The sequence below is a fragment of the Hesperophylax consimilis genome, chromosome 27, assembly GCF_061612785.1.
Source record: "Hesperophylax consimilis isolate HC1 chromosome 27, BYU_Hcon_1.0, whole genome shotgun sequence".
NCBI lineage: Eukaryota > Metazoa > Arthropoda > Insecta > Trichoptera > Limnephilidae > Hesperophylax > Hesperophylax consimilis.
Window position 1 is genome coordinate 3,388,851 of NC_142862.1, and position 22,761 is coordinate 3,411,611.

The 22,761-nt window shown below is 34.9% G+C and overlaps 1 protein-coding gene across 3 annotated transcripts in view; it reads left to right on the top strand.

Moving 5' to 3' along the window:
• The window catches only part of LOC149410477 (uncharacterized), a 150,641-nt gene that overhangs the window by 124,116 nt on the left and 3,764 nt on the right, over positions 1 to 22,761 (top strand). For all 3 annotated transcript variants that reach the window (XM_089647751.1, XM_089647750.1, XM_089647749.1), the window contains exon 9: positions 1,244 to 1,425. In XM_089647751.1, the coding sequence (XP_089503877.1) occupies positions 1,244 to 1,416 (173 nt within the window). In that variant the 3' untranslated portion in view covers positions 1,417 to 1,425. The remainder of the gene's footprint in view (positions 1 to 1,243; positions 1,426 to 22,761) is intronic.

A 22,761-nucleotide genomic window follows, 5' to 3' on the forward strand; every position in this document is an offset into this window, starting at 1 on the left:
AACTAGGGTCTACCGCGCTAACAACTGCGCCAAATCCCGATTGCGTAGGACCGATATTTATTTCATATATTAACTGCTGTAATGTCATACAATTTTAGAAAAATGCGTATATGTCCGCGTGTGTATGCGTGATTGCCACCAAGTTGATAGAATGTATTGTTATCGACAACGAATCTATTTGCCGAGTTTCAGCTCGATCGGATGTCGGGAAGTGGGTTAATTTTTACTGCCAAGATTTGTATTCATTTATTTATTCACATAAACAAAAGTTATATTCAAATTGTTATATTTTAACCCTTAAATGTATGATTTATTAAATTTTCTGGAAAAAAATATATTTTGTAGATATTTACATGCATATGCAAGGATATATAAAGAATTTATTTTATTTGTAATTTTTTAATGATATTTGATTAAAAAAAATTGTTGCAAATTTACAACACCATGTATTTAATAAAAAATAATATGAACAAATTACGTATGAAAAAAAAATAAAAAACCTAAAAAAAATTCTCAAAACTAATAAGTGTACCGGAAAAATACGAGTTATTACATATAAGTATTGTATTATTGTATCTACTTACCTAAGAAAATCAAAATAATAACAGCAAAACCAAACTGTAATTCTAACCTCCAACCAATTTTCGAGAATCTTCACTTTGTTGAAGAAAAAGTGACATTTGACATTCGCGAAAGAAAAAAAAGGTGATGCCACTCGATAAAATATATTACCGTGAACTTGATAATTCTAAAACGGCATGCATTAAGTATACACCAAAGAGTTAAAGGTGGTTTGAACGGTATGTTGCAGTTTTACAACAGTATGCATTTAAGGGTTAAAAATAGAATAGACGGGAAGATGTATTTTTAAGTATTTTTTTAAATATAGCAATGCGCCTTTGTGGAATAAACTCGGACATAATGTTATTCCACATCTGCCATGTTTCCGTATTATAAGTCGTCTATATTTCTTATAAGTCATCAGATTTTCAACTTTTCCGTTCTATCAAACAATCTAATCTAATCCTCCTAATCCTATAAGAGTTGACTTCTTCCTCCCAAACCCACGAATTTCTTATTACTTAGAGCACCCACCACTTTCCTAAGCCCTTAGAAGAACCAGTTAGATCCCTCTATCGGTTCTCAGGCCAAAACCATCAATCAAAAGTTTCTGTTCTACTCCATACTTTCTTTGATGTATGTCTATGCCGTCTTATTAATTTGTGTATGGTTAATTCCCCAGGGGAGAAGCCGTACGAGTGCCGGTGGGAGGGGTGTTCCTGGAGGTTCGCGCGCTCGGATGAGCTGACGCGCCACACGCGCAAACACACCGGCCAGCGCCCCTTCTCGTGCCAGCTCTGCAGCCGGAGCTTCTCGCGCAGTGACCACCTCGGCCTGCACATGAAGAGGCACTAGCACTGACAGGTAAACAACCAACAAATCAACCGATCAACCAACCAACCAATAAACCAACCAATCAATTAACTACTCTGCTGCTTCGGTTAGAGGTTCATTTTAGAAGCTGACGCTGACAGGCTGAGTGCCAACGGAAGGGGTGTTCCTGGAAGTTAAGGTTAAAACCCGATTCTGACACTAACAACATACAACTTTAGGTACACGTACCTGCAGGACAGCCAATCCTGGTTCTAAATTAGAAAAAAATACCGTAATCGCGGGTTTAAGAAAAGCACAGCACCGGGATTACGGTGCCGACAAAGGTCCGGGATTCCCGGGATCCCGGTTCTCGAGACCCCGGGATTGAAAGCTCTAGTTCTAATGCGCTTAGGGACAATTTTTATGGTTATTCACCAAATAACTGCTTTTTCTGCCGCAGAACTATGAAAATTAATTAAAAATTAGCTTCCTTTTTTACTCTCTCATCATCAGGGCGATTAATATTCTAGTCCTTCATCTTCGTTCCTGTCCTTGTGGTGTTAATCTCGGACTTGTTGTTTTTTTCAGCATTTACTGTGTTTCCCTTTGATCTCTAAACTTGAGGCAATTAAAATTAGTTTCTCCGTTTTTTCGTTCCGCGTCCTTTTCCAACGAACCTTCGCAGTTGTCCATTTCGACTTATTCTCTTTTCGGCTTGACTGAGTTTGTTTTGTATATCCTCAGTTTTTATCGTTCATAGCATGTTGATGGTTTTAAAATCTCTTAATTCACCTATGGTACAAATGGTATTGACTATAAGTTTGTAATTTATGTGAATTTTGAGCGTAACAATGGAGGAATCAACTCAACAGTGTGCAAATAAACTATTTTATCCAGATTCGTTATTGTAACAAGGTGTACCAGATAGAACCAGGGATTCTTCAGCTTATTTAGAGTCAAATTTTTACGACATCGTGTGTGGTATCCGGTGAACTTTTGTATAATTAAAAACAACAAAAATTACTTCTTTCTCATCCCTTAACCGCTCGTATTTTGTGTAGTAACTCATGAATTGGGCAGCCACCTCTGGTCTGGATCCTTAAAATACCTGAAAAACCCTTGAGCAGAAACGGGCGGTCCGTATGATAGATTGCGCGGCCTTTTTCACACCAAACATAAATTTGGATTTGAGTTCAAAATACCCAACCAAACTGATAAAATCATAGACATATGAATATTAGTAGACCTGCCCTAAGTGATTAAAAGCGTATTATTCCCCACTCCCCATACCGGTTCCATTGGAGCCGGCTGGGCTCGCGTATGGCCTCAAGTGAAATTTGAAAACGTGACGTCATCATTCTTGTGCGAACTATGGTCGAGGCATCATCGGTTCATTTTACGAAATAACACGGCAAAATGGTGGCTTGTGGTATGAAAACTTGTAAAAATAGATGTGAAAAAGAGAATAAACCCGATTGTCGTGTTACATTCCATATATAAGCATTATTTTACTTTATTTTAAGCATATTCACATCGTATAATATGGATCAGTTGTAGAAACATATACTATCACATCGAGATACGTCTGGACGCGAAACACAAAGCTGGTTGGTTGCTGGGAAGTAAATTATGAACATTTATAAAAGTGTCTTAACTAAATACGTAAACGAAATATTCGACTCTGAAAATAGAAGAAATTTATTTTGCCGAATTTGGACTTCGCAAATTTGTTCATAACGTGGCGAGTAATTTGCGCTCCCATGTAAAAATATCTATTCATTCAAAAACAGATTTTACTTTTAAGAACTAAATGGTGATATTATAATGCGATATGCCTATATACTGTCAGATTGATTTATTGACGAATCACAGTCAGCTTTACCCCCTTCGTTCTTCAACAGTTGATTTTACCCCTCATCTTTAATTTCTAGTCTATATATTCATATGTCTGTGGATAAAATAATGAAAATGGTGTAGAAAAATCTAGTACAGATATGTGCTACTTTATGTATTTGTGTTTCTAATTATAAAATACTAGCTGACGTCTACCCGGCGTTGCTCGGCGACTTATTTTTATTTTTTTATTTTGTAAGAAACAAACAGCTTTTATGTAATATACAATGATATATATATATATATATATATATATATATATATATACATACAAGTTAACTGAATTCAAGCCACAGAAGTTTCTTGTGTTAAAGTGCATTAGAAATGAAGTGTTAGTACCTTAAAATTAATTTGGTGTTAAAGGAAGGGGAGAGGAAGAGGAAAATAGGAAGAGGATAGGAGATGCTGCCGATACATTCCATACTCTCATATTAATAATCGATCGTACGCATTACTTCACTTATAAATGATTTTGTGTAAGTTTTTAGGTTGTGATATTAATGTTGATGTATCTCATAAGGTTTAGCCAGCGTTAGCAATGTAGGCAAGCGAAAATCTTATTTTTTACTGCTTGATGACAAAACTTCGGCTTTTCTCTACTTTCTGTAAATATAGCTTGTATTACATATATATATAAACCTTCAAGAAGAAATTCTCTAAATGATAGTGAAAACCCTACCAACCTAAGCGCACAAACAGACAGTGGAGAATTACGCTTTATTTTATACTATTTAGAGATGGGCAATTAAAGAAATCAATTTTTAACTATTTTAGAGGCAATTTTGGCAATTATTTGTAAGAATCTCTTACAAATAATTCGTAACCTGTTTAAAAACGGGACTCCAGGCTCTTAACAACTGAATTGATAGGTTTCATGTAAACTTTTAGTAAAGATGGAATGTATTTATGCGCCCTCGGAACACGTATTCATAAAAATATATTAACGTCATTATATATTAACGGGGCAAACTCAGGTGCATGAACACGTGCTCCGACATATTCGGAAAGTACTAACATTTTATAAGAAAATGGCCTGCTGCCCCGTTTTTAACAAGGTTTGAAGCAGTACTGATTATTCTCCATGTGAGAACTTGTCGCTTCTACGATTCGTTATTGAGTTCAACAGCTTAGCTGTGGAACGATTTGTCGGCCTCTGTGTTACTTCCCTCTTGCGAAATGGGTCTCTTCAAGACTCTCCTAAAAAATAATTCATTAAAAAAATGAAGTTACATAAATCTAAAGTTAATTTATTATACTGGCCCTCAATTTAGGTACGTAATACCTGTTCCCGTTATTCTATGTTCTATACGCTACAGGGTATAATAGTCTACAGTCCATGGGGCTAGTCTATTGTAGGGTATAGATCTGTAGTTATCTTTTATCCAATCTGTTGAAGGTTGCTATCATTTATAGTAGGAATCCTTGTAAAGTGTGAGGCCTGCTTCTATTCGCTCATGTACAAAGTACGGACAAACGGCAACTGCGTGTACAGGGTGTCTTGTAGTCAACACACAAAACGCATCGAGAACTGAGCAAACATTATGTTGTGTTCGTACAAACAGGTCTCCAACTCGTCTTGGAAGAAGTTAACAAATAAGGTGGTTCTTTTAGATTAATCGGGGATTTATTAATACTCCGCGTATTATAAAGGTGACTCGATAGTCGACCTAACTAGTAACTGGCTAATTGGAATCTGAAACAGTAAGTTTCTCTGAGAGCCTTACCACTGGCCCTGGCGACTACTGGCCACTGGCTCCATCGTGCGGACTTCCACGCAAGCTCTATGCACTGCCCTCTGTGCGTGCATCTATGAAGCTTTTACTTCCCAACACATTACCTTATATTTAATGAAAATACTTTGTTTACACCACTATTTAATTAAAAAGGAACGGCATGTTTCAAAACCGATTTATAAGATCCTGACGAAGAAACCATTGGTTTTGAAACATGTCGATCCTTTTTGACTAAATAGTGGTTGATTGGTTACTTATTGAAGAACACTGCCTTACTGGCCTGATTTTTATACCTTCGACTCGTTGTCCTAGATCAGTGGTGGGGAACCTTTTGGCTATTTTCAGCCATTTGGATGTTGGTAGATTTTAATTTTGCTGCCGGGGGATATATTATAACCTCATTTTATCAAGTACCAATTTTATATTTATATCACATCTGACTGCATTCGGAACGCGAGAATCGTTTCCCTTGAGTTGCGTGTACAGATGAGTCTACAAATCGAGTTTTAAGTTGCGTTCAAAACACAAAACTGGTTTTAACTTAGAAGTGATTCTGTATAATAGGAATTTTGCAGCGTTTAGTGTGAAACTAGAATACAAACTCCATTCGAAACATGCGAACGGTTTCCTTTGAAATGCGTACTCCGCAACTGGAATTTTAATATTCTGAAGACAAAACTTATTTTATCTAAAGATTGAATCACTGTGCGAGTCCCCACCTTTGATTGAAATTACACCCTTGAAAATGGTTTCCTCCAATAGGCCACTTGCATCATATTTTTTAATTTTTTTTCCGGTTAAGGAAAATATTCTAAGACATTCTGTATTATTATTATTTTTTAATCGTATTTTTGAAACCCGGGGGATTTTTTGAAAATTTCAATCCGAAAAATCAGACCTTTTTTTATAAACCGGAAAGACGGGACATAATTTTATAGGTGAGAAAAAACAATGATTACATAGCCGAAAATCATTTTTAAAAAAAAGATCGTTTTCCACACGAATGACACAGCAAAATAACGAGGCATACCAAAAATATTACATCTCATAAATATTTTTTTCCTTGATCCATCTTATTGATCATAAATCATTATAATGTACAACGTCTATATTAATAAATCCAATTTAATATACTCGTACTTGTAAATTTTAATAATAATAAGAATATTATAAAATTTGATTTTGATAAAATCAGCACCATAACCATTATACCTCTAAAACACGTACCGACATCTAAATTGTACGGGGTTCTCTTCACATCTGTCAAAAATTCAAACCAAATGAAAAGTTCGCAGAGAACAAACAATAAATCTAGAGAACGAATTCAATAATTCGCCTGAAATCAAAGTGATGCCATATAAAAAAATTAAATCAGTGTGGAATTTTACAAAATTAATAGGAACATTTTCAGTAGACGGGACATTTTCATGTAGTGACGACACGAGCCCAAATAATGGATTTATTTATTTAAAAATAAAAATAAATGTACATTTCTACAAAATTTTACTAACATTTTCGTAATCTTAGTAAAAAGATCTATCCACACGATTTTTTCCAAGTCGTTATGAAATCCATGCAAGTGGCCTATTTTTGCATCACACAGTTCGCATATTGGATTTTATAACTGCACTTCGAACATGAAAGTTTTTTTGCAGGCCGTCAGCAGGCCGCACCAAAAATGTTTGCGGGCCGCATTAAAAAGACTCGCGGGCCGCAGGTTCCCCACCCCTGTCCTATACAGTGAATATACCTGTGTACAAATATTTGGACCTTTCTGTATGTTCATATGCATTAATGTAAAAGCGAATAAATAATATTTTGAAGTTATTTTAATATATCTTAAAATTGTTCACTTTATTTCAACAATTTTTTTGTGATTCGCACAAGAATCCCAACTGCTCCCAACCTTTTGAAGCCAGTGAGAATATGGCATCCCCAATTGGGGTATATTGTGAGGCTAAAGGTAATGGATATGAGAAGAAGATGAGGATCTGGTCGCCAAACACGGCCAAAGCCATTTCAAGCAACTTTCTAATTCTGAATGGTGTTCTTACACCAGGGCGATACTGAAAGTATCTTTCACTCTGGAACTTGCCGCAGATATTCTAAATGATTGAATTGTGAAGTAATTATATTGATATTGTTATTATTTCTTTTACTTCTTTGATTATTTATTTTATTTCTTTGAGTTTATAGTAATCAACACAAATTTGATTTTGAATTCGTTATGATGTTGGCCCAAGGTACGATAAAAGCACACTGTGATGACGAATTTCGTTATTGAAATATAAAATTACCCCTCGACTACCAAACGCCTTGTAGGAACTGTACTCGCTCAATAGACTGAATTGTACCTGCACTAGAATAACAAGACAATGATCGCGCATTAACAGTACATTACCTGGTACTTAGAAATATTATATCGTATAGACATTCGAGTTTGAACGAACTTTTAACTAAGATTATATAAGTATGGGATGTGTTACATTGATCGCTGGAAAATCCATGTTTCGGTGTTCCATAATATTCACCCTAAAATTACCAATAATTTGAAGAGATTCTTAATCAATTAGCAATTTATTATTCAATTTCATGTACCTACCATTAAATCAAGGTCCTCTAGTATGTATTATTGTGACAATTATACCACAATCTCAGGATATAACTCAGTTATAAATGGATCGCACACACTTGGGAACTTTTATGCTAATATCGCAGATACTTTTAATATTCCCCTTGTAAAGTATAAAGCCGCACTAATAACACATTTTAACGCCACTTATTTTAATGAGGTCACTACATAACAGGCTATTGTCATTGCTTCTTTCTTTACTGTTATTTTATTTGTTATGTTTTTACTAAATTTAATTCTTTAATTTTTCTCATCAAAATTTAATACTGCACTATGTATATGTAAAAAAATAAAATAAAAAATTTGGATGTAAATGGCACTTGTGCCGTACATTCTAAATAAATAAATAGTCATTTTTCTCCGTGTACAATATGAGTGTATTAGAGACCCACGTTCGCTCCTTCTTTTCCTCAAAAAGATCCACTACACAGCATCCCCAAAGATGACATAGGCCCTTAGGGAAATTATTTTGCCTCAGGGTCTCCTGAGTGTAGTTAATATTTAAAAAAAATAGTAACATGGATCGTGATGGATTTTCCCACTAGCGATTTATATAGGTATTAGGTACTCTTAGTATCGCCCTGGATAAAGACCACCATTTTAATCGGAACGTTGCAAACCAGATCTGATGTACTTATTTATACTTCCAAACTTTTTTCTTCTCATCTCATTCCTTTCCCCACTGATTTTAGCCTCGCAATATACCCAAATGCCGATGCCACAGTCCCGGTGCATCCGGGAAGTTGGGACTATTTTATAGAAGCCACATTTAAAAAACGCCTCTGTGGTTGTAACTGTAAACCGCCACATTATTAAATAAATTTCATTGTTTAACTGCATCCTCCGCAGGTATAATATTTAGTATAACATACAACATGCACGCCTCTGTTTAGTTAGAATAATGGTTCTGCGTTATAACAGTGTAGTTGTTACAGCGGTGGAGTTAGTAGCAGTTTTTTATCCGGCCTGTTCATAAATTAGTACTACAATCAACTTACAAGCTTTTTGACAAGGGCTCCGAGTAAGCTGAGTTAATTAATTACATTCTGTACGATTTCATTTTATAACTAGCCCAGACCCACAACAGAAAAATCATGGGATATTATAATTGTAGGACTAGTGAAGCTGAAAATATGTCTGAAACATGAAATTTTAACACATCTCTTAAAAATTTAAACAAAAGAAATACAAATTAAAAATATTTAATTGATTTTTTTTACGCTTATCTGAATAGTTTCCACACGGAGAAAAATGACCATCGCTAATTTATTAAGAATCTCTTAAAATTATTGATGATTCCGGTTGAAAACGGGACTGAAGGCCTTACGAATGCAGTTGTCGTGACATATATTATGACGAAAAATATTCGGATTTTCTTTAACACGTGTTCCGACATCATGATAAAATATCCATAATGTACTAAAAGCTTATGAGGAAACTTGTCGATTTGATCCCGTTTTAACCGGAATTATCAATAATTTGATTAGATTCTTAACAAATTGGCAATATTCATTTTTCTTCGTGCAGTCCTAGAGTTCATTGAACCCGAGTTACACCAAAACCTTATTTTGGTTACAGAGACATTTTTTAATATGGTAGAACTGCTGAATTTCTTTGCCAATATTGTTTTTATAGTATTTTTTCAAAATTCATCTGTAATAAGCATAGAATAAATAAGAAAACTAGAAGTGACTTCTACAAATTTGAATGGAAACAAATGTGTCACTGACTTAGTACCTTTGGTTCTGGGCCGTTTAGCACGCAATCTCTCCCTCTTACACTTGCCTGAAATTTTATATCATCATCCCATTTGAATATCGTCATGATGAAATACAGTTTTGTACCGAAATATAGGCTCAAATTGGGTTTAAATTTAAATCATGAATACGCCCACAAGGCAGGTCTTGTGTTATTCTTCATTATGTGGTAATAAGGAACACCAGTCCTTTTTATTTATTTTTAAGGTTAGTTTCTTATTAAAATAATTTTCAAAGTTTTAATTTTTCAAAGGCCTGTCAAAATGCACCAAATCTATGGCGTGTCAGTTGTGACGTCACAGGGAACGATTTTTTTTCGTTTTTTCATGACAGGTCAGTAGTCAGTACTCATTACAGAATTTTCTATGTTAGAATCGGCGGCATTTATTTTTTCTCGGAAGGTTTTTTCAATTTATATTTCTGTTTCCGGATAGTAATTATTGCTTATAAAATTAGTTATATTTGTAATATTTGTTTTTTTTTATAGTAATTAATTATAAGTTGGAACGAAGAGTTATTTCCATAATTTTTGCGTATTAAGATTGAAGGGAAGTACGAGAATTTTACTCGATATTTTTGTAAGCATTATGCTACCGATTAGATTAATCTGATAACAAAGTATAAATCAAGATATTATTTACGATTTCGTCCTTACTAGAAGCCCAGTAGCCCAGCTCTATTCTCTACCCATAGAGAATGGCATTGGCTTAGATCGCTTGGAGGGAGTCGTTGTATTTGTGCCTTTCTCACACGAGCTTCCAGGCACAGCGAGATGTCGATTTGTCCAGACTCCCGGGTAAAAATACTGCTCTGCTCTGTGCAGCCGTACGCGTTGATTGTATCGGCTCGAGATGTACGCTGGACATTATTGTACAGCGTAAGATTGTGCATGGCGAGTTATGGAGGCAGGGTTGTATTTAGGACGTTATTAAATTTATTGTTACTATTCTATTATCAATCCACCAATCTACACAATAGAATATTACATACTAGCTGACGTGTACCTGACGTTGGTCGACTTTCTCTACGTATACTATAAATATAACATGCATGTGTTAAACATGTAAACCTTCCGGAATAAATTCTCTAAATGATAGTGAAAACTCTATCTAAATCCATTGCGTAGTTTATATGAGCTAAGCGCACAAACAGACAGACGGCGGATAGCGACTTAGTTTTATAATATTTAGAGATTTCGCCTTAAACCAAGTTGGTCATTGTCCATTTACCAATTTTCACGAAACAGTGGTATATTTTTTACCTTGTAACCAAGATTATGTAACATGTTTAACTTGAACCGAGGTGATGTTCAGTGTCCATTTACTAATTTTCACGGAAGAATATTATTTTTATCGAAGGAAGCAAACACTTTGTGATGTGACATTATATATTAAATGAAAAAATACACTTTGTTGAACACCACTTTTATTATGAATTTATATGAACAGCCAACCAGGTTTCGCTTAGCTCAAGCTTCGTCAGGGCTTATTATATCAACTGTTGATATAATAAGCCCTGACGAAGCTTGAGCTAAGCGAAACCTGGTTGGCTGTTAATATTAATTCATAATAAAAGTGGTGTTTTACAAAGTTTATTTTTTCATTTAATATAATATTATTTTTACTCGTAATGAGATTCTCAAAATCCATTTGACGAAAGCTTCAACAAATTTAACATCTTGTCACTTAAACAGTTCTATTTTAAAACAATACTCCTTTACATTCATATTAGAAACACTAGATACAACATAATATATCCAACAAGCAACTACAACATACAACATTTGAGTAAAAAAGCTTCCTATACTACAAGGTGCTAAAACTCTACACCAAAATCTTACTCTCATTCACAAAACTAATAGAAGAGGGAGGCCTTTTGACCTCTCCAGCCGGACTCTTTCGACCCATCCTCCTGGACATATTTTCTTCTCAGAACTTCTTATTCTTCATTTCCCTAAAAATACCCATCACACAGCATCCCACAAAGATGACATTGGCCTTAAAAGATTTTTTTCCTCAAAGTCTCCCGTGCGGAGCTAATATATTTTTTTTAAATGGCAGGTGCATGAACACGTGTTCCGTTAAAATATGTATTTACTAAAAGTTTATCAAGAAACGGCCTGCAATCCCGGTTTTAATCGGATTACCAATAATTTTAAGAGATTCTTGATAAATAACAATACTCATTTTTCTCCGTTTAGAACAAAAATATGTGACGCAGAGTACCGTGTTACAAAGAAATTCGTGACTATTTTGTTTACCAGTTCTTCCCTGGCATCGATAAAAACGATTCTTACGTTATTTTAAGCGTATTAATGTAGGTAACTTAAATTGTACATACTAAACTTGTATCTATGAAAGACCATGGGAAAACTTTATCCTCAGTATGGATTTAATATTAACAATCAATCACAAAAATTGACTTTTGATTCTGAAAATGGTATGAATATTATTACATGGTATGAATATTTTGATTTGAGAGGCGGGTTTGGGTACTGAGAGAAATTTACTTTTCAAATGAAAAACGTTAGTATACTTGAAAAAAAAACTGTCAAAAATTTAAACAAAAGAAATACACATTTTCAATGTAACTTACTAACTAATTAACCACCCGCGGTTTCCACGCAAGGGTAGGCAAAGGGGACGGACCCCCAAACAAATCGGTCTTGGCTCACACTCCTTGTCTCATTCACATTCATACATCGTCTCATACATACTCTTCTATTATTATCCCGATTGAAGTATTTGGTTCACTTGATTGTGCCATGTCCTCCTCGGGCATCACCGACTTCTTCTTTTCAAATGTATTAGAATTATTTTAATGAATTAATTAAAATAAAATCATTTTGTTACCTGCTTTATCTCTTGTCTGAATTATTCCATCAATCAGTTCCAAATTTAAAAAAAAGTTCATTGAATGTGAATAATTTCACGCAGGATTATTTCACAGACAAAAAACCGAAATTAGTATGTGTGATAGGTAGGTACTTAAAAAATTAACTAAATTACCTAAAATCATTAGGTACCTAAAATATTAACTAAAATCTAAGTTACCTAAATAATTAACTAAAGGTACCAGAAAATCAATTAAAAACCTAAGATAGGTACCTAAAAAAAACTAAAAACGTATGATACCTAAAAATTAAATGATTACCTTAGGTACCTAAAATATTAACTAAAATCTAAGTTACCTAAATAATTAACTAGAAACCTAAAGTACCTGAAAATCAATTAAAAACCTAAGGTAGGTACAGGTACCTACCTAAAAAAACTAAAAACGTATGGTACCTAAAAATTAACTGGTAATTTTTGGATAGGGCCTGACACGCTTATTACGAATATTTTTTAGAAAAAAACTTTATATTCGCCTTAATTACTATAAAAGAAAACTTTTTGCATTTCGGGCGGCGGAAAATTATGAATTTAAATTTTCAATTGCGTTAACCAAAATTCACTTCGCGAATCGATGCGGCGGCAATCAGCTGCCATTAGGTACGTCACTGTTATGTTGGTATCCCTGATACATTGATTTGTATCACAAACCATGTTACACAAACCTAGCGTAGCCGGTAAACTAGTTGAAAACTGGGATGTTTTTCTTGCCTTGACGCGAGCAGGCGTTATTAAGGGGCACTTTCCTTTGTATCACAAACCATATTACACAAACCTCGGCATCCCACGAAGATAGCAACGGTCGTATTTAGCTCTTGTTAATGCATCAGTGATACCAACATAACAGTGCGTTCCTAATGGCGTCGCGTTGTCGCCACATCGATTCGCGAAGTGAATTTTGGTTTTATGCAATTGAAAATCAAAATGCATAATTTTCCGCCGCCCGAAATGCAAAAAGTTTTCTTTTATAGTAATTAAGGCGAATATAAAGTTTTTTTCTAAAAATTATTCGTAATAAGCGTGTCAGGCCCTATCCAAAATTTACCAATTAACTGATAACCTAAGATACCTAAAATATTAATTGAAACCTAAGCTACCTAAAAAATTACTGGAAACCTAAGGTACCTAAAAAAATCAATTAAAAACCTAAATTACCCAAAAAAAATAATTGATGCCGAAAATCGGCATCTTTATCAGTACCTAATTTATCGTTTGACTGAATCCTTCACACAATCAGTTCCAATTACTGACTCTTAAATTCAAAAGATTTGAGTTCATTTAATGAAATCTCACGGGGACGCACAGACAACCGAAATTATTAGTACATTTGATGTTGTCGATATTCCAAAGCAATATTTTACAAGAATGCAGGTTAGTATTTTTCGATAATTGCTTTTCAAAAATAGGCAGGTTAAATAGGTTTGGTGTTCGATATAATTGATTATCTTTGAACTGTCGGTTTTGACGTTTCGATTGATTTTTACACTTCCGTAGTTTGTAGCTAATTTTAAACGATTTAATTACATAGGTGCCTACCCATATTTGAAATAATGATCTTTCAAATATTATTTTTTATTTGACTTGACAACCCGGAAAACGTGTATGATATCGCTGAAGGTAAATTATATTTGCCAAAAGTATGCTTAATGGGAGATACATAATATCTTCCTGGTTTAAATGTTTATTTAAAACATTTATTTAACACTCTTTTTATTGATTACGCTGAAAATTTCAAAGTTTGTTCTTATTAGTGTCAGGAGTGTTTAGAGAATGATAGAGGAAGTAGGGGACGCCCGAGCAATACTTAACTCAATATCTGGGATTTTTTAACGGCTCTGATCGTCGAATTATTGTGACGGTCGCACCAACAAATAGAAAAGTACTTACTTAATGGAAAATTTCCCATGCTTAGTTAAGACAAAGATCCAAAGAAATACCTACCTATTAATCAAGCACTATATCGGACCTTTACCTGCATTAAATTGAAATAATAATTATTGTAGATTGTCCATTAGGAAGGGTACCTGCACAATAATAATATATCACGCCGGGGTACCTACCGATCGTGATATTCGAATAATTATGTTCGATTTTCGTAGCGCAATTTCAGGAGATAATATCGATCGCTTGACAGCTGATGGAAATTGGCGGCAAAAAGCATTTATCACTACTAGATCGCTGGAACTTCTATGGAGGATGATTTATGTCGGTAACAAGGGAAACTGTACGCAGTTCTGTTTACAAGGCAATCGTTACAGGGCAAATATCTTGCTAATGCACGAGACATATCGAACATTTATCGAATTACTACCCGTATTAAATAAATTCCAACAATATTTCGCTATTTTTTCGTGCCGTTTCATTATAACACCGTTTTATTAGAAGACTAGCTGTACCACGCCACGCTTTGCTGTGGCTCAGTATGTCTGTGCAGAAAGAGAAACAATAGCGCGTGTGCTTTTGCGTCCAATATTTACGTCCGAATTGCGCTGTTTTTCAAAAAAGCATGTTTTTACATGTTACAGGTGATATAAATATAATATAGGTACATAAAAACACACGCGTATGCGATTTCAACGTTGTGTCAAAATTTCAAAACAATCGACGAAGAACTTTCGGAGACTTAAGAGATTTTGAACAAACGAACATTTTTTATTTATATAGATAGATAATAGATAATATTAGTTACTACCCGGCTTCGCTCGTGTTTCAATCCTCCAGTGCTTCAATTGGAAAATATAAAACACACACTATGGCATATTGTCGTATTTAGTATTCTAGTAATAATTTTAAAATCCCTTATTTTTCACTGACAAACACTATTCGAACAATTGAATTTTGTTGATTTCTACTGTTTTTTCTATCAAACAATATCAATACCATTCACACAATGAAATGAAAAAAAAAACAGCTAATTAGAAGCAAATATTATATCCGGAATACCGAATTTTGACTTCGACGTAAGTTTCGGAACCGTAAGAAACCGTGTTTATATTGAATGAAAAAATATCCCAAAGGTTTTTTCTTCATATTTAGGTGCGTTCCGGGATTTGCACATTAGGGACACCGTTCTGTGTTACTATTGGCGGGATTTTTTTACTATGGATTCGTGCCGCACTGTTTGTTTTTACGACCAAATACTATGGAGTACCTAGTGATGCGCTATTCAAACTCTAGTAATGTTATAATCCAAGTGAATCTTGTTCGCCATAGATTTTCCTAATCAGTTCACTGTACAACTTAATTAGAGAAAACCGTTACTGTATTTAGGTAAACTTCACAGGTATCTAAATTAAGTTCAAATTTAGGTAAACTTAATGTTTAGGTTAACTCATTGTTTAACTTTGAGCTTTAAATTGAGGCAAACTTCTTGTTTAGCTTGGCTTTAAATTGAGGTAAACTTCATGTTTAGGTTAACTCATTGTTTAACTTAGATTTAAATTGAGAAAAACTTCATGTTTAGTTTAGTTTTAAATTGAGGTCAACTCTAGTTTAGGTTAACTTATTGTTTAGCTTAGCTTTAAATTGAGGTAAACTTCATAAGTAGGTATCTAAATAAACTTCAAATTTAGATAACTTCTTGTTTAGGTTTACTTCATGTCTAGCTTAGCTTTAAATTGAGGTAAACTTCATGCTTAAGTAAACATCATATTTAGTCTAACTTCATGATTAAATCTATCTTACAGTTCTATTTATGAAAGGCGGCAAGCCATTTATCAGCATCTCGGAATGATTAATGTTTCAATTTAGGAGCTGAACAGGGAAACATACTGCCGATGTGCCCCTATTGGCCGTTGATCATATTGGTAACAAACACGTCCGACTGGTGATTGCCACCTTTTTAGGAAAATGCCCATTTACGGTGCAATCAACCTGACAACCCGCGGAACCTAACCACTAATTCACTTTCTTCCTGGAAGCCGTTGAAGCAAACAAAATATCTATACATTTTGTATTATTATTTAAAAGTTGAACGCTATCAAGCATCTTTGAGTGGATTAAAAAAGATCGCTTATAATGTCATCGTGATTATATTAATATAATATAGAATTAGGTGAAATATCTCAAAATTGGGCTTAGTTAGCTTCTGTTTCCTTTGCCCCAAACAGCGTTTATCACATTCGTTTTGCCTAGATTATTTATATTCTCTCAGTAACCTGGTGAAGGACCACCGTTCAGAAATCTAATCGTTCGGTGGAATGGCTTTAGCCGTGTTTAATTATTAAAAATGAATAACCGGGTACCTACATCCCAACCTTCCTCTACCCAGTAACTTTCCCTCCCCCCCCCCCCACTCCCTCCAACCTCACAACATACACGAATTTGTGGATGCCATAGTCATAACCTAATACAATTTGTGAATACCATTGTCCTAACCTAATACAATTTGTGAATACCATTGTCCTAACCTAATACAATTTGTGTATACCGTAATCCTAACCTAATATAATTCGTGGATGCCGTAATCTTAACCTACTACAATTTGTGGATACCAAAGTCCTAACCTAATACAATTTGTAGATACCAAAGTCCCAACCCAATACACTTTGTGGATTCCAAAGTCGTAACCTAATACAATTGGTGGATACCAAAGACCTAACCTAATACAATTTGTGAATATCGTAATCCTAACCTCATATAATTCGTTGATGCCGTAATCTTAACCTACTACAATTTGTAGATACCAAAGTCCCAACCCAATACACTTTGTGGATTCCAAAGTCGTAACCCAATACAATGTGTGGATTCCATAATCCTAACCTAATACAATTTGTGAATACCATAGACCTAACCTAATACAATTTGTGGATACCGTAAGCCTAACCTAATATAATTCGTGGATTCCGGAATCTTAACCTACTACAAATTGTGGATACCAAAGTCCTAACCTAATACAATTTGTATATACTTAAATCCCAACCCAATACACTTTGTGGATTCCAAAGTCCTAACCTAATACAATGTGTGGATTCTATAGTCCTAATCTAACACAATTTATGAATTTGTGATTGCAATAGTACTAATCTAATTCAATTTGTGGATGCCATAATCCTAACCTAATACAATTTGTGGATGCCATAGTTGTAATACAATAGAAAATTTTCAGTTAGAATTCTTTTGAGGTAATCACTCAATCATAATTTTTTTTTAAACTACGAATTTCTCTTTTTTTGTTATTTTTGTTACGAATTTCTCTGTATAAAACCACATCCCACTCTTTAAAACGGTAACCAGATAAATCTGAACCATGACCACATAGTACATTATGAAATAATAGATTAGGTTAGGTGTGTGTTTTTTCCTAATTGTTCTTTTTTGTCATGGAACCCTTTAAAACACAGCCTTCGACGAATCCAATCCTCCAGTACCTACCCGTACTTGTCTACCTGTGTGTTTTACCTGTTTAATTGACTGCACTTACCATCGTGTCCACACCGTAGAATTCTTGTCATCCGCATCTACAATCTGCTTTATCAAGTCATATCGCGGCGATAAGGTCTGTTTGAACATGATAAACCTGCGAACTGTGTGAGAAGTAATATCTACCTACCGAGATCGCGAGATAAGAGCCTTAGAACTAGGATGGTGTGGATGTCGGATTTTACCTTGTGCAGACTTATTTTCAGAAAAAAATATGTATAATGATGAAAATAGGATAAAGGTGAAAACTTCGTCACGATTATTTCAATTATAATACAGTCGATTTCACTTCATTGGAACGCCGGTTTATCGGGACAGTCGGTTATTTAGGCCAAGACACAAGGAACAGGTTACAAATACAGAAACTGATATTAATTTACTTGGGTTATCTGGGATATCGTTCCGATCTGTCGTCGATGAAAAACATGTCTCAGTAAAAAAGATGTAGTTATGAAGTTCGGCAGTAATTCGGTAGAGTTCGCCTACGCCGTCTCTTCGCCGTCCGCCGACATTCGTCAACGTAAAGTAGTTGAGTTCGCAGTGCACAGAAGCGTGTGTAAGGACGTCAAAATAGCGAGAAAAAACTTTACGCTTTCGAGTAAAATCGATTTGGTGATTTTGATTGATCGTTTTTATGAATGTATATTGTTTTCCTGTCCATAAAAATTATAATATTTATCCATAATTTTTTTGCCTATATTTGGTTATTTTTTTATTTATTATATATTTTGTTTTAATTTAAAAATAGTTTGAAAACACATTCGGGAGAACTCGAAGAAATTTATGTATAACTTTGCTTATTGGACAAAATGTTTGGGGCCCGGTGTGTCTCAATTAAGCGAAATGTGTCCCAACTAAGCGAAAACAAATGTTCATACGTATTATTATTCATTATATACAATCTATGTACATTGTGCATCGATTTTGTTAAATGATTAATGAATGATAAATGGGATAAATTAACTGTACTAATGTGTTCCATAAATGATATATAGATAATGGTGTTTCCTGTGCTAAGGTATTCACGTGTTTTTGATAAAGTATTTTTGTGAATTGATTATAGTATTACGTTAAAGAATATTATACCCGGCGTATCCGGGTTCTTTGTAAGATATACAATTCCGTAGTTCATTATTTTGATGTATCTCATAAGGTTTAGCCAGCTTTAGCAATGTAAGCGCCCGAAAATATTTTTTTGACGACTGCATTACAAAAAAACGATTTTACTCTGCTTTCTATAAATATAATATGCATGTATTATATATGGATACATTTCGGAGATGTTCTCTAAATGATAGTGAAAACCCTATCTAAATCCGTTGCGTAGTTTAAAAGATCTAAGCGCACAAACAGACAGACGCGGATAGCAACTTTATTTTATTATATTTGGAGAAGATTATTGAACTGTAAACTGGGATCAGCACGGGTAAAGCACCCAGTGAGTCCCACATTATCAAATAATGTTTTGAAATATGTAAAGTCATTTCAATTCTGTTAAGTATCCCTGTCAAAATCCGTTGCGTAGTTTAGAATAACTAAACGCACAAACAGACAGACGCGGATAGCGACTTTGTTTTTACTACAGGATTTTCCAATAAGAGGTGTTATTTTGATATTCAATCGTAAAAGATCAATGGTTTCGTTGCTTGTGTGGCACGTAACGCCGTCTTGTTGAAAGTAAACGTTGTCCAGATCAATACCATCCAATTCCGGCCATAAAAAATCATTAATCATATCTCGATAGCGCAATCCATTCACCGTAACTGTTGCTCCAGCCTCATTTTCGAAAAAGTAAGGTCCAATGACTCCGCCGGACCATAAAACGGGCCAAACAGTCACACGTTGAGGATAGAGAGGCTTTTCAACAATAACTCTTGGGTTTTCCGAGCCCCAGATGCGACAATTTTGCTTGTTGACGAAGCCACCGAGGTGGAAATGGGCCTCATCACTCAAGATGATTTGCATTTGATTCACTCAAGTGAATTTTAATAATTTCAATGCGTTGTTGAAGCGTGTATCGTTCCATTTTTATTAATGGCGTAGTTTCTACTTGTCAAATGACAGCTTCAAAAGTAACATCTACCGAAATAGCGGGCTATTCAAAATAACACCTCTTATTGGAAAACCCTGTATTTTCCTAGGCTTCATAACTTTTCCACAATCCGAAAGAACTGTAAAAGTTATAACGCATTATCTCGTATGCCAGAAGGTTATTCGATAGCCCGTTCTACCAATGCTGCTGAATGCTGACCCTAATCCCAAGACAGCAGCGGGGATTGGACAAGCAGTCGGCTGCTTACTACTCAACCCTACAAGGCAATATTCTCGGCCAGGTGTCACGAATCTAAATTATTATTGAAATTCTTCAACACGGGACACTACATGTCGTGTTCTGTGTTACATAAGTCGGGTCTCCTGCGACAAAATATTTTCAAAACATTGGCTCGGGGCCAAAATGTTTTTTGTTTTCCATCGGCTACAGAAAACAAAAACATTGTGGCCAGTAGCGGCTAGCGCTAAGGAGCGAGCGGTGGAGCTACGCATAATAATTACCAACCAATAATAATACCACCAAAAATCAAAGCAAATAACACTAATTTATTTTTTATTTTAGCCATTTGTACGTACATCGAAGTTTACAAATGTCCTATTAGTTATTAATAACATACATTAATCATTAATTTTTTTACTATTTATTTATTAGTCGTCTAATATTTTAAATCGAGCCGCTATCAATAACAACCCTTACGTAGATGGCGATAAGGTTTAAATTCCCACCCGCCTGTTTTGATTCATGCAAGAAAAAAACATGGCCAAGAAGTGCCTTTTATTTTATTTTGTGGATGTTCAGGCATAAATATTTAATTTTTTTTCGATCATTTTATAAATAACTTAATTTGCCACATTATACAATAAAATCATAACCGAAAATGGGTTCGTAAGTAGGATATTTTGAACTTTATAGCAGTTTTCATAGGCCTTTACATTATTTTTTTCTGGGCTTATAAAAAGACTTATCTAAAAAAATACTCGATTATTTTAAAGGCCAAGATGTATTCTACTCGCCGTATTTAATTAAAGCATCTGAAACATTTCTAGGCGACCAAATTTTCAAACCAAAAACACATGATTTTGCATTATTACGTATGGCATCGCCTTAACATGGCAATCCAGCTTGAATCTATCAATTTGTGCAGACTTTATGGTTTCAGGCATCGCATTATAATATTATTGTATTCATTTGTACAGAAAACTATTTTGCGTATAGGCTTTTTTGGTCCAATTTTTGGGGTAATATGCCGTGTGGCGCCACCTCCTCCTTTAGCTTTTAGTTTCGGACAGCATTACAGTGTTAATCATCATAGCAGATGTGTAAAAAAATAATCTGATAAAATCTGAATGGAATTTTACAAATCTGCCCTGATGATGGACACTGAAATGCTTTCCGAAACATTGGCTAAAGAAGACGGTAGCGCAATACGGCACAATACCCCAAAAATAAACCAAAAGTTTTTTTAAAACCCTTTCGATGTCGAAAAATGTGATTTAGATTCATTTATCCACTTATATTGCAAGTTTTCGGACAATGTGTACAGCCAAGATATTGGAGATTTTTTGCTGTCTAGCTAAATTTTGTAATTGTGTCTAGGATGAACGAAGTTTTTTTTTTTTTTTAATAGTGAATACCTCACAAGAGTCCCAACTGCTCCCGTCTGGAGCCAGTGAGACTATGGCATCCCCCATTGGGGGATGTTGTGAGGCTGAAGGTAAGTGGGGAAGGGAAAGAGGAAGGTGGGGAAGTACCTGGCTATTCAGATCTAGTCACTAAACACGGCTAAAGCCATTTGGAGCAACGTTTCAATTCTGAATGGTGGTCTTACACCAGGGCGATACTGGTAGTATCTTCCACTCTGGAACGTGCCGCAAATATACTATATATTATATTAATTAATTAATTGTGAAATAACACAAATTAATTAAATAAAATTTATTTGCGCACGCCGGGTTCGAACCCGCGACCTTCGGAATGGCATTCCAATGCGTTACCACTGGACTATGCCGGCCGTCAAATGTATAGTATGTATGAAGAATGAGTAAATGAAGAAGTTTAAAGTAATGGTGTTTGAAAGAGAGAATACGAAAACAGTTTGCAATATTTTTTTTTTTTTTTTTTTTTTTTTTAATTGTACAACAGAACATTCGTTCCAGTTACAGTACAATTTTACAAACAGTATAATTTTACATCATATCAGCATTTGGGTAAGTGACTCTTCAATAATTGTTTTAGGTCGTTTAAAGAACAGTCATTTACATCCAAATTCTTTGCTAGTTCGTTCAACAGCACCACTCCCCTCGTCATGCTATGCTTTGCCAGGACGTCGGTTTTGCCTTTTGGTACTCTAAATAAGTCATGGTATCGACTTCGGCTGTAGTGGTCTGGTACATATAAATCATAGCATCCCAAGAGGAATGGGCTATCAATAAAATTGTTCCAAATTTTGAAAGATATAGTGGCTAGGCTTGCTTTCCGCCTAGTTTCCAGACTCACAGAATTGGTTTCCTATATATAGTTGTGAATGAGGAATACTTGGAGCAGGTGGATGATTTTGTGTATTTGGGAAGTATGTTTACGAAAGATGGGAAGGCTCTTAGAGATATTGAAAGAAGGGTACTTGCAGGTAACTCCATTAATGGAGGACTGAACGCAGTTGGCGCTAACAAAAATTTGTCCAAAGAAGCGAAGCTAACAGTCCACAATGGAGTGCAGGTACCTACCCTGATGTATGGAAGTGAGGCATGGCATTGGCAGAGAAAGGATTAAAGTAGACTGAATGCTGTAGAAATGATATCCCTGAGGCGTATGTGTGGTAAAACCATGTAAGATCGTGTGAGAAATGTTGAGATCCGCAACGAGTGCAAGGCTGATGTAAGCGTAATGAGTAAGATTAAGACTATTATTAATTTGACGCTTGCTTCCCTAGGAAACCTCCCAACAGAGGTGGACGTAGATATCCGAAGTGGTTCACTAGAGATACCATCAGGAGCATTGAGAAAAAACA